Here is a 12,619-nt window from a genome sequence, read left to right on the forward strand (position 1 = left end):
GACTGAGTTACAAGGGAAGCTATAATAGACAGGCTTGGTGTATATGGTAGTATTTTTAAATACAATGTTTATATTTTAAAATGTAAAAGGTTATAGGTGGTATGAAAATGTAGGGAACAGTGAGTATGTAGTCTACTTTGGCCAGTGTAGAATGCAGGGGTGGGAGTAGAGAAAATAGGAAGGTGGACTTGGAAATTGGGCCTAAATTATGAAAATTATGGAAGGTCTTACTATTTGCTATGATAAGCCACAGGGAGTAACTAAAGTTTTATTGTTAATATAAATGGCATTTTAAAATTTGGAACATTTTTATGAGCATCTGCTGTCTACTGTTAACATCGTTTCATGGGAAATAGATGGGGAAACAGTGTCAGACTTTATTTTTTTGGACTTCAAAATCACTGTAGATGGTGACTGCAGCCATGAAATTAAAAGATGCTTACTCCTTGGAAGGAAAGTTCTGACCAACCTAGATAGCATATTCAAAAGCAGAGACATTACTTTGCCAACAAAGGTCCATCTAGTCAAGGGTATGGTTTTTCCAGTGGTCATATATGGATGTGAAAGTTGGACTGTGAAGAAAGCTGAGTGCTGAAGAATTGATGCTGAACCGTGGTGTTGGAGAAGACTCTTGAGAGTCCCTTGGACTGCAAGGAGATCCAACCAGTCCATCCTAAAGGAGATCAGTCCTGGGTGTTCATTGGAAGCACTGATGCTGAAGCTGAAACTCCAGTATTTTGGCCATCTCATGCGAAGAGTTGACTCATTGGAAAAGACTCTGATGCTAGGAGGGATTGGGGGCAAGAGGAGAAGGGGACTACAGAGAATGAGATGGCTGGATGGCATCATTGACTCGATGGACATGAGTTTGGGTGAACTCCGGGAGTTGGTGATGGACAGGGAGGCCTGGCGTGCTGCGGTTCATGGGGTTGCAAAGAGTTGGACATGGCTGAGTGACTGAACTGAACTGACTGTTAACACCAATCACTATGAAAAGTGTTTTCCATAAAGTAAGTTGTAATCATCTGGTTTAGAAAGATTATCCCTCTGGTGCAGCAGGGAGGGTGGGTTAGAGAGGAAAGAGTCTGAGGCAGAAAGAGCAATTAAGCAATTACAGCAAAGATCTAAATCAGTAATCTTCAAAGAGTGGCTCTAGACCAGCAGCTTAGCATCACCTGAGAATTTATTAGAAATGCATATTCCTAAGCATCACCCCAAACCTAAGAAACTGGAGGTGGGGCCTAGCCATGTGTGCTTTCACAAGCCCTGCAGGTGAAGTTGGATGCACCCCAAAGTTTGTACGTCAGTGGTTTTCAGATTCAGGAATTATCTGGGGAGGTCATTAAAAATGCAGGTTCCAGACAGAATGGATAAAGAAGATGTGGATAATGTGTGTGTGTGTGTGTGTGTGTGTGTGTGTGTGTGTATAACTCAGCCATTAAAAAGAATGAAACAGTGCCATTTGCTGAAACATGGATACACTGTAGAAATTGTCATACTGAGTGAAGTCAGAGAAATACCATGTGATATTGCTTATATGTGGAATAAAAAGAATGATAAATATGAACATACAAATGATACTTATTTACAACACAGAAACAGACTCTAAGACTGATTTTATGGTTGCTAGTAGGGAAGGGTGGAGGGGAAAGACATTTAGGGAGTTTGGGATTGACATGTATACACACTGCTGTTTTTTTAAACATTTAATTTTTAACATGTTCATTTATTTTTGGCTGCTTTGAGTCTTCCTTGCTGCACGTTTGCTTTCTCTACTTGTGGGAAGCAGGGGCTACTCTCTACTTGTGGTGCATGGGCTTCTCATGATGGTGGCTTCTATTTTTCAACTGTATAACCAACAAGGACCTATTGCATAACAGGGAACTCTGCTCAATATTATGTAACAGTCTAAATGGGGAAAAGAATTGGAAAAAGTAGATACATGTGTATGTGTAACTGAATCACTTTTCTGTACATCTAAATTAACACAACATTGTTAATCAACTAGACTCCAATATATAATAAAAAGCTTTAAAAAATGCATGTTCCAGGGGCCTAAAAATCTATTTTTAAAAACTTCTCAGAGGTTCATATAATCAGCTGGGTTTGAATCCAATGGCCTAGATGGAAAATAATGTCCTCAGCTAAGACAGTGGTAATGAAAATGGAGGGATCAACTAGAAAAGGTATTTCTCAGACACTGTAATACCTCCAGAATTACATTAGGCCATGATGGCATAAAATTAGCCAAAGCAATTGCTGATTTGAAAGTACTTTCTAGTGGGAAAGAGAGGGGCAGGTGCTTCAGCATGACTAGGAGTCATGTATGGCAGTAAAGCAGAACTGAATAGCAAGGAGAGATAAGAAAGACTTCTTCAGTGATCAATGTAAAGAAATAGAGGAAAACAATAGAATGGGAAAGACTAGAGATCTCTTCAAGAAAATTTGAGATACCAAGGGAACGTTGCATGCAAAAATGGGCACAATAAAGGACAGAAATGGTATGGACCTAACAGAAACGGAAGATATGAAGAAGAGGTGGCAACAATACACAGAACTGTACAAAAAAGATCTTCATGACCCAGATTACAATGGTGTGATCAGTCACCTAGAGCCAGACATCCTGGAATGCAAAGTCAAATGGGCCTTAGGAAGCATCACTATGAACAAAACTAGAGGAGGTGATGGAATTCCAGTTGTGCTATTTCAAATCCTAAAAGTTGATGCTGTGAAAGTGTTGCACTCAATATGCCAGCAAATTTGGAAAACTCAGCAGTGGCCACAGGACTGGAAAAGGTCCGTTTTCATTCCAACCCCAAAGAAAGGCAATGCCAAAGAATGCTCAAACTACCACACAATTGCACTCATCTCACACGCTAGTAAGGTAATGCTCAAAATTCTCCAAGCCAGGCTTCAGCAATATGTGAACCATGAACTTCCTGATGTTCAAGCTGGTTTTAGAAAAGGCAGAGGAACCAGAGATCAAATTGCCAACATCTGCTGGATCACTGAAAAAGCAAGAGAGTTCCAGAAAAACATCTATTTTTGCTTTATTGACTATGCCAAAGCCTTTGACTGTGTGGATCACAACAAACGGTGGAAAATTCTGAAGGAGATGGGAATACCAGATCACTTGACCTACCTCCTGAGAAACCTGTATACAGTTCAGGAAGCCACAGTTAGACCTGGACATGGAACAACAGACTGGTTTCCAAATCTCCTTTCCAAGACTCCTTTCCAAATTGGGATATTTTCACCCTGCTTATTTAACTTATATGCAGAGTACATCATGCGAAATGTTGGGCTGGATGAAGCATAAGCTGGAATCAAGATTGCCAGAAGAAATATCAATAACCTCAGATATGCAGATAACACCACCCTTATGGCAGAAAGTGAAGAGGAACTAAAGAGCCTCTTGATGAAAGTGAAAGAGGAGAGTGAAAAAGTTGGCTTGAAGCTCAATATTCAGAAAACTAAGATCATGGGATCCTGTCCCATCACTTCATGGCAAATAGATGGGGAAATAGTGGAAACAGTGTCAGACTTTGTTTTTTTTGGGCTCCAAAATCACTGCAGATGGTGACTGCAGCCATGAAATTAAAAGACGCTTACTCCTTGGAAGGAAAGTTCTGACCAACCTAGATAGCATATTCAAAAGCAGAGACATTACTTTGCCAACAAAGGTCCATCTAGTCAAGGTTATTGTTTTTCCAGTAGTTATGTATGGATGTGAGAGTTGGACTGTAAAGAAAGCTGAGCACTGAAGAATTGATGCTTTTGAACTGTGGTGTTGGGAAGACTCTTGAGAGTCCCTTGGACTGCAAGGAGATCCAACCAGTCCATCCTAAAGTAGATCAGTCCTAGGCATTCATTGGAAGGACTGATGTTGAAGCTGAAACTCCAATACTTTGGCCACTTGATGCGAAGAGCTGCTTCATTTGAAAAGACCTTGATGCTGGGAAAGATTGAGGGCAGGAGGAGAAGCGGACAACAGAGGATGAGATGGTTGGATGGCATCACCAACTCAATGGACATGAGTTTTAGTAAATTCCAAGAGTTGGTGATGGACAAGGAGGCATGGTGTGCTGCAGTCCATGGGGTCACAAACAGTCAGACACGACTGAGCAACTGAACTGAACTGAACTGAAATATTTGGCTGCCTGCTGCTGCCTAGGTATCCTGAAAAGAGTCCAAGTGTCAGACACTTCTGAGAGACTGTACTGAACTGAACTGAGTTATCCTCAAAGTGTTATTTTGTAATGACCCTATTCTGGCTAGTGTATTTATTATATATTCTTGGGTTTTTTGTTTGTTTGTTTCTATTTATTTTTCGCTATGCCGTGTGCAGGATCTTCATTCCCTGACCAAAGATTGAACCTGGGCTACAGCAGTGAAAGGGGCAAGTCCTAACCTCTGGACTGCCAGGGAATTCCCTAAGAGTTTCAAATGGAATAGCATTTAGCAGTATTAATTTTGAAAAATATAATGCTGAATTGCGAGGTTTTAATTTTAAAGCAAAGGATGAGACTAAAATAACCAAATGAAAATTCTTAAGACTTTTTCAAGTTAATAAATCTTAACAAATGATTTGTGTTGATAAACTGTATTATTCCTCATAGTGAAGATCTCTTTGTTTGCTACAGAGAGGCTTTGGGAGTATTTTGGTAAATGTTTGAAAGTAGAGCAGGCCCTAAGGGGCTCTTAAGTCTGTAGCTGCTTTAAGTTTAGGGATGAAGCTTTTTTCTGGTAGCCCTGGAATAGTACAGTTGCTATTTACTCTGACTAAACATTTCACCTGGCTCTGCTAGACTAATTTAGGGTCCTCTGGATTCATTGTTTACTTTAAATAAGAAATCAGAAGGAATTCATTTGTAAGCCAAAGTCATCTATAGCAAATATCATCCCAAAACTGCTCCATAAGTGTGTGGAATTTTAAAAAGCTGCTTCTCTCCCAAACTCATTTTAATGAAAAGACATAAAAAATTGGAAATGTAAAAGGGTAGGCACTAGTCCTGACTTTCCTGTTCATTAACTTGCTATGTGATATGAACAAATTATCAGTGGGGCCTCTATTTTCTTCCATACTCTTAAGTATAAAATGGGATTCATGTGATAAACCATAATGGAAAAGAATATGAAAAAGAATGTATATTTGTCATATAGGTGAGTCACTTTTATGTACAGCGGTAATTAACAGAACATTGTAATTCAACCATACTTCAGTAAAAAAAATAAAAAAGTAAAGTACAATTCAGAATGTGTATACTGGAGAGGATGAATCAGAAGAGATGTTATTATAGATATTTATTGTACAACTGAAGTACAAAGTAGCAGTCCAAAATTGATGAAATGTAGTGACTAAGAGACAAGTAGAGTAAACACAACTGAAAAAGGAAGGGTATGCCATGAAAAGGAGGTATTCAAATTATTTCCCCCCCACTCTCCATTCCCCCTCGTAGAAACGTTCAGCTGTGATGCTGGTGTTGGTTCATCAATTAGCCAATATTTTCAAAACTCTAAAGTTATTTAAAAATTAGAAGTTATTTTTTACTTTTACTTTCTTTTTTTTTAATTACTTTTACTTTCAATAGTTCTAAGTTAACTGAACCTGAGGACACAGTATAATGTCCTTAAAAAAGTATTTGTGATAACATTTTAATATTTAATTAATGATTAAAGAAGGAAAGGAACTAAAATTTACCACCTTTCTGCCCCAAAGATATCTGTATCCATAGAATTGCCTGGATGAAGATTTTTAATTTATTTTTCTTTTTTGGGGGCCACACCTCACAGCTTGTGGTATCTTAGTTCTTCACAGCTTGTGGTATCTTAGTTCCTTGACCAGGGATTGAACCCTGGCCATGGCAGTGAAAACACTGAGTCCTAGCCACTGGATTGCTAGGGAATTCTCCAGGATGACTTTTTTCAAAAACTGTTTTCATTATCTTGTCCACATTCAGAGTCATGGCTTCATTGTTTACTTGTTCGTTAAATTTTTTGTTCTTGGGGTCATGGCTTTAGATAGCACCATTACATGATGATTCCTCTAAATTTCCAACCTAGACCTCTCCTATGTTGCCCCAGATTTGCACCTTAACATCTCCACCAGTGTCTAGTAAGCACTTCAAATCTGGACTATCCAAACTGAACTCATATTCCCTTCATGGTAACTACTCCTCTGCTAATTTCATTTTCTCAATAAATGGCGACTCCATCTTCCTGTTTCTCAAGCCTAAAACCTTAGTCATTTTTATTTACTCCTTTTCTCATACACTCTACCTCTGATTTGGCCTCTACCTTCAAAACATATCTTGACTGTAACTGTTACCACCTCTGCTGCAGCCACCCAGGGCTAAGCCACCATTGTTTCTTGTCTCAATTATGTAAATAGTCTAACTCAGCTCAAAACCCTCCCATTTCAGAATAAATGCCAGAGTCCTTATAATGATCCACAAGTTTCTACGTGATTTCTCCCAACCTTGTTATCTCTTTGACTTCATCTACTGCTCTCTGAACTCTGAACTCTGCTTCAGCCACCAAATCCTCAGTGCTCCTACTGCCCCTAAGTACCTGATTACCAAGGGACCTTTGTTGAGGGAGGCTTTCCCTGGTTACCTTATCTAAAATTTCAATACCCTCCATCTCTGCTTTACTCTTCATACCACTTTTCATTATCTAACAGTATATATTAAATAATTTACTTACTTTTATATTATTATACATAATTTACTTATTTATCTATGTCCTTTATTGATTGTCCATTAGAAAGCAAAGTTCCATAAAGATAGGGATTTTTATCTGTTTTACCCACTGCTATATCCCCGAGTGGGCTTCCTTTGTGGCTCAGATGGTAAAGAATCTGCCTGCAATGTAGGAGACTCAGGTTCAATCTCTGGGTTGGGAAGATCCTCTGGAGAAGGGAATGACAACCCATTCCTGTATTCTTGCCTGGAGAATTCCATGGACAGAAGAGCCTGGTGAGCTACAGCCCACGGGGTCACAAAGAGTTGGACACGACTGAGTGACTAACACACATATCCCCCAGCACCTATAGTGACTGGCACAAAGTTAACCTCATTGGTAGACTTTGTGACTGAAATGCAGACAATTACAAATCATTTATGTAATAAATTATGTTAGTACTGAGAAATAGTATTCTTTCTGACTAAAATGGCAGATATCTTTTTAGGCCATTTTAATATAATATAATAAAATAATAAGTGAAATAAAATATTTCATGATGATGATTTTTATTCGAAAAAATAAAAAGTAAGGTTGATTTCTTCCCCCTTACAGACAATACCTATAAAACATAAATAAGTTGAAATTTACTCTTTCAAATAAAAGTATTTTATTTGCTATGTTCCAACTAGGACTGTATTTCTTTTGGATTATATTCATCCCTCATAGCTTTGCTTTTTGTCCTTATCTTTACTGTAGAAAATTAGCCAAAGTTTTTAAACCATGAACACAGAAATTTATGCTGTTATATAAGTAATAACATCTTTATTAAAAACACTAATTTTACCAAAATAAGGTCTAAAAACTGTAACAATGTATTATATAAAAAAGATAGCTACTCTACTACAATTTGGTAAAATTTAATACTAAATGATAAAAATTATTCTATTTACACACTTTTAAGTGTTTTGTTCAAACTGGAATATTTTTCTACATACTACAGATGGTGTCCTGGTTTGGAGATAGTTTTACATTAAAGGGGCCAAGACCTATGTATTTCTAACTAGTCACTGTATTAAAAGGTCTGTGTGCGTGCTAAGGCGCTTCAGTCGTGTCTCTTTAGGACTGCGACCCTATGGACTTGTAGCCTACCAGGCTCCTCTGTCCTTGGAATTCTTTGGGTAAGAGTATTCGAGTGTGTTGCCATTCCCTTCTCCAGGGGATCTTCCCAATCCAGGGATGGAACCTGAGTTCCTTTAGTCTCTTGCATTGGCAGGCGAGTTCTTTACCACTAGCACCACCTGGGAAGCCCTTGACCACTTTTAAAACATCAGTTCACTGATGTTTCCACTGTGTGCTTAGTCGCTCTGTTGTGTCTGACTCTTTGTGACCCCATGGACTACAGCCCGCCAGGCTCCTCTGTCCATGGGGCTTCTCCAGGCAAAATACTGGAGTGGGTTACCATTTCCTCCTCCAGGGGATCTTCCCAATCCAGGGATCGAACTCAGGCCTCCCGCATTGCAGGCAGATTCCTAACCTCCTGGGCCACAGTTGGGTACCTAAAAAGAAGGGCTTCCCAGGTGTTGCAGTAGTGAAGAATCTGCCTGCAGGAGACTCAGGAGACCCAGTGAGATCCCTTTGTAGGCAAGACCCCAAGGAGTGGGAAATGGCAATCCCCACTGACGTGCTTGCCTGGAAAATTTCATGGACAGAGGAGCCTGGCAGGCTATGGTCCAGGGGGCTGGGCAGGACTGGGCAACTGAGCACTCACGAACCTAAAAGGAACCTATTAACAAAGTCGTTGAAATTCAGTTCAGTTCAGACGCTGAGTCATGTCCGACTCTTTGCGACCCCATGAACGCCAGGCCTCCCTGTCCATCACCAACTCCCTGAGTTTACTCAAACTCATGTACACTGAGTCAGTGATGCCATCCAACCATCTCATCCTCTGTTGTCCCCTTCTCCTCCTGCCCTCAATCTTTCCCAGCATCAGAGTCTTTTCCAAAGAGTCAGCTCTTCGCATCAGGTGGCCAAAGTGTTGGAGTTTCAGCTTCAACATCAGTCCTTCCAATGAACACCCAGGGCTGATCTCCTTTAGAATGGACTGGTTGGATCTCCTTGCAGTCCAAGGGACTCTCAAGAGTCTTCTCCAACACCACAGTTCAAAAGCATCAATTCTTCAGCGCTCAGCTTTCTTCACAGTCCAACTCTCACATCCATACATGACCACTGGAAAAACCATAGCCTTGACTAGACGGACCTTTGTTGGCAAAGTAATGTCTCTGCTTTTGAATATGCTATCTAGGTTGGTCATAACTTTCCTTCCAAGGAGTAAGTATCTTTTAATTTCATGGCTGCAGTCACCATCTGCAGTGATTTTGGAGCCCCCAAAAATAAAGTCAGCCACTGTTTCCCCATCTATTTGCCATGAAGTGATGGGACTGGGTGCCATGATCTTAGTTTTCTGAATGTTGAGCTTTAAGCCAACTTTTTCACTCTCCTCTTTCACTTTCATCAAGAGGCTTTATAGTTCCTCTTCACTTTCTGCCATAAGGGTGGTGTCATCTGCATATCTGAGGTTATTGATATTTCTCCCAGCAGTCTTGATTCCAGCTTGTGCTTCTTCCAGCCCAGCGTTTCTCATGATGTACTCTGCTGCTGCTGCTGCTAGGTCGCTTCAGTCGTGTCCGACTCTGTGCGACCCCATAGACAGCAGCCCACTAGGCTCCCCTATCCCTGGGATTCTCCAGGCAAGAACACTGGAGTGGGTTGCCATTTCCTTCTCCAATGCATGAAAGTGAAAAGTGATGTATTCTGCATAGAAGTTAAATAAGCAGGGTGACAATATACAGCCTTGATGTACTCCTTTTCCTATTTGGAACCAGTCTGTTGTTCCATGTCCAGTTGTAACTGTTGCTTCCTGACCTGCGTACAGGTTTCTCAAGAAGCAGGCCAGGTGGTCTGGTATTCCCATCTCTTTCAGAATTTTCCACAGTTTATTGTGATCCACACAGTCAAAGGCATTGGCATAGTCAATAAAGCAGAAATAGATATTTTTCTGGAACTCTCTTGCTTTTTTGATGATCCAATGGATGTTGGCAATTTTATCTCTGGTTCCTCTGCCTTTTGTAAAACCAGGTTGAACATCTGGAAGTTTATGGTTCAGTATTGCTGAAGCCTGGCTTGGAGAATTTTGAGCATTACTTTACTAGCATGTGAGATGAGTGCAATTGTGCTATAGTTTGAGCATTCTTCGGCATTGCCTTTCTTTGGGAATGGAATGAAAACTGACCTTTTCCAGTCCTGTGGCCACTACTGAGTTTTCCAAATCTGCTGACATATTGAATGCAGCACTTTCACAGCATCATCTTTCAGGATTTGAAACAGCTCAACTGGAATTCCATCACCTCCACTAGCTTGGTTCCTAGTGATTCTTTCTAAGGCCCACTTGACGTCACATTCCAGGATGTCTGGCTCTAGGTGAGTGATCACACCATCGTGATTATCTGGGTCGTGAAGATCTTGTTTGTACCTCATTCCTAAAGTAAGGCGTAACTTAAGAGCTATAGGTTAAAAAAAAAAAAATCAATTATGTTTGTATACTATTTTTCGCAGCAAATACTGCTATTCAGACGACCATCAAACTGCACAAACATGTCCATGGAGACGATCTCTTGATTTAAGAAATATGCCTTATGTGTCCTAGGATGTGGTCTGTAGCCTTAGCATCTACACCATATTTGAGTGTTGGCAGCAAACTTGCGAAAGTGAAAGAAAGTGAAGTCGCTCAGTCGTGTCCACTGGAGCCCACCAGGCTCCTCCGCCCATAGGATTCTCCACGAACCGCAAATCCGAAGCCAAGTTCGAAGTGAGCGCTCGAGGAGACACACGAAGGCGCTTGCGCAGTTATGCGAACACGTCGTCCAATTAGAGACGAAGCGGTCACCTCGTCCAATTAGGCGGACCCGGAACTGCGGCAGGAAGCTACTGCGCACGCGCCAGGGACTCGTCCGCGATTGGCTGCGCTGAGGCGGGCGCCTTCAGATGCTCTGGCGTTGGGGGTGTCGCTGTCTACTTCGCGTAGTCCTGGTACCTGGGCCGTCGCTCCCTTCGGATTCTCGCCGGTGCGTCCCTGAAGGGGGGAGGCGTGTGACGCTGTGACAGGCTGTAGGCTTGTGTGGGACAAAGACGCGAGAGGCGCCAGAGCGAGCCTCCGAAGGAGGCGGGAGGGCAGGAAGGCGGCGGCGTAGCCGCAGCCGCTTCCTGCGGGTCTGGGAGTGCCGATGGGGTCTTAAGTCTGAGGGGCCCTTGGCTGCCGGCCGTGGGGCGCTGGTGCCGGAGGGCGGGCCGTAGGGGCGCGTTTGTGGTGGGGAGGCCGCCAGGAGAGGCGACTCAGCGCGGTGGTGCCTCCGCTCCTGCCCTCCCGCTCACCTCCTGTGGCGCTTGGGTGTCTTTCTTCAGGATGCAGCTATACTCTACTGCGCGGTATTAATTAGAATTAACTAAGTAATGGAAGAATTTTTTTGTTCAGCGATGCCACAAAAATCAAAGGAGCGACTTGAGCCACAAAGGGAAATAACGGTAACGCGTCTGCCTGCAATGGGGGAGACCCAACTTCGATCCCTGGGTTAGGAAGATCCTCTGGCGAAGGAAATGGCAACCCACTCCAGTATTCTTGCCTGGAGAATCCCATGGACAGAGGAGCCTGGTGGGCTACAGTCCTTGGGGTCGCAAAGAGTCGGACAGGACTGAGCGACTTCACCTTCTTTCTAATGGAGTTGGAAGGCGGAAAGCAGAAACAGCAGGGGAGGTGTGTTGTTGGTTCTTGACTGTTGTATTTGCATTCTTGCATCCTAGAGGTTTGATGATTCTCCTCCCACGCCCGCGTTAAAGCCAAACAGAATCCCTAGATTCTGGTCGATATCTCCTTTGTCCAACTTCATCTTTTGCTAGACCCTCTCTTGGGACCTTCCTCAGCTTCTAGTCTCATAGAACGTTATGTGCGAGATATCTAATAGTAATTATCATAGATAGTAACATTACAGATAACATTGAGTGTTTGCTGTGTCAGACTTTATTGTAAGTACTTTAGGTATTTGATTTAACCCCCACCCCCCCAACCATCTTGGAGAAGGCAATGGCAACCCACTCCAGTACTCTTGCCTGGAAAATCCCATGGACGGAGGAGCCTGGTGGGCTGCAGTCCATGGGGTCTCTAGGAATCAGACACGACTGAGCGACTTCACTTTAACTTTTCACTTTCATGCACTGGAGAAGGAAATGGCAGCCCACTCCAGTGTTCTTGCCTGGAGAATCCCAGGGTTGGGGGAGCCTGGTGGACTGCCATCTCTGGGGTCGCACAGAGTCAGACGCGACTGAAGCAACTTAGCAGCAGCAGCCAACCATCTTACGAATAATCATTATTTGTTGTCCTCGTATAGTTGCTAAGTCCTGTCCGACCTCATGGTCTGAAGCCTGCCAGGCTTCTCTGTCAATGAGATTTTCCTTGGGGAAGAATAGTGGAGTGGGTTGACATTTCCTTCTCCAGGGGCTTTTTCCCGACCCAGGGGTTGAACTCGCATCTCCTGCATTGCAGGCAGATTCTTTACCACTGAGCCACCGGGAAAGCCCAAAGAGTTATGTAAACCGTTGAAGATCACATGATAGAAATGTCAGTCCATTCTTATATTCAGGCATTTGCCTCAAAAACTGTATTCTTAACTGTTGCACAGTGCAGTGGATTAAATTACCCGGTAATATAGGCCTTCTGATGTGTCATTAGCCTGAATTTGCCACTTTACTTGGGAGAACAGAAATAGGCAGGTGTTAGAATATAACAGATGTTAGAGCATCACAGTTCAGTTCAGTTCAGTCGCTCAGTCATGTCCGACTCTTTGCGACCCCATGAATCGCAGCACGCCAGGGCTTCCTGTCCATC

The 12,619-nt window shown here is 42.4% G+C and overlaps 1 protein-coding gene across 3 annotated transcripts in view; it reads left to right on the plus strand.

The window, feature by feature from the left end:
- The first annotated feature begins 10,650 nt into the window (after positions 1 to 10,650).
- Positions 10,651 to 12,619, plus strand: part of RAD54B (RAD54 homolog B) — a 113,451-nt gene continuing 111,482 nt past the window's right edge. The window contains exons 1-2 of one of the 3 annotated variants that reach the window (XM_055546648.1): positions 10,677 to 10,805; positions 11,213 to 11,491. In XM_055546648.1, coding sequence (XP_055402623.1) covers positions 11,373 to 11,491 — 119 coding nt within the window. In that variant the 5' untranslated portion in view covers positions 10,677 to 10,805; positions 11,213 to 11,372. Of the gene's footprint in view, positions 10,806 to 11,212; positions 11,492 to 12,619 lie in introns of all 3 variants that reach the window. The other 2 variants (XM_055546649.1, XM_055546652.1) reach the window with 2 other exon arrangements.

The sequence above is a fragment of the Bubalus kerabau genome, chromosome 14, assembly GCF_029407905.1.
Source record: "Bubalus kerabau isolate K-KA32 ecotype Philippines breed swamp buffalo chromosome 14, PCC_UOA_SB_1v2, whole genome shotgun sequence".
Lineage (NCBI taxonomy): Eukaryota > Metazoa > Chordata > Mammalia > Artiodactyla > Bovidae > Bubalus > Bubalus kerabau.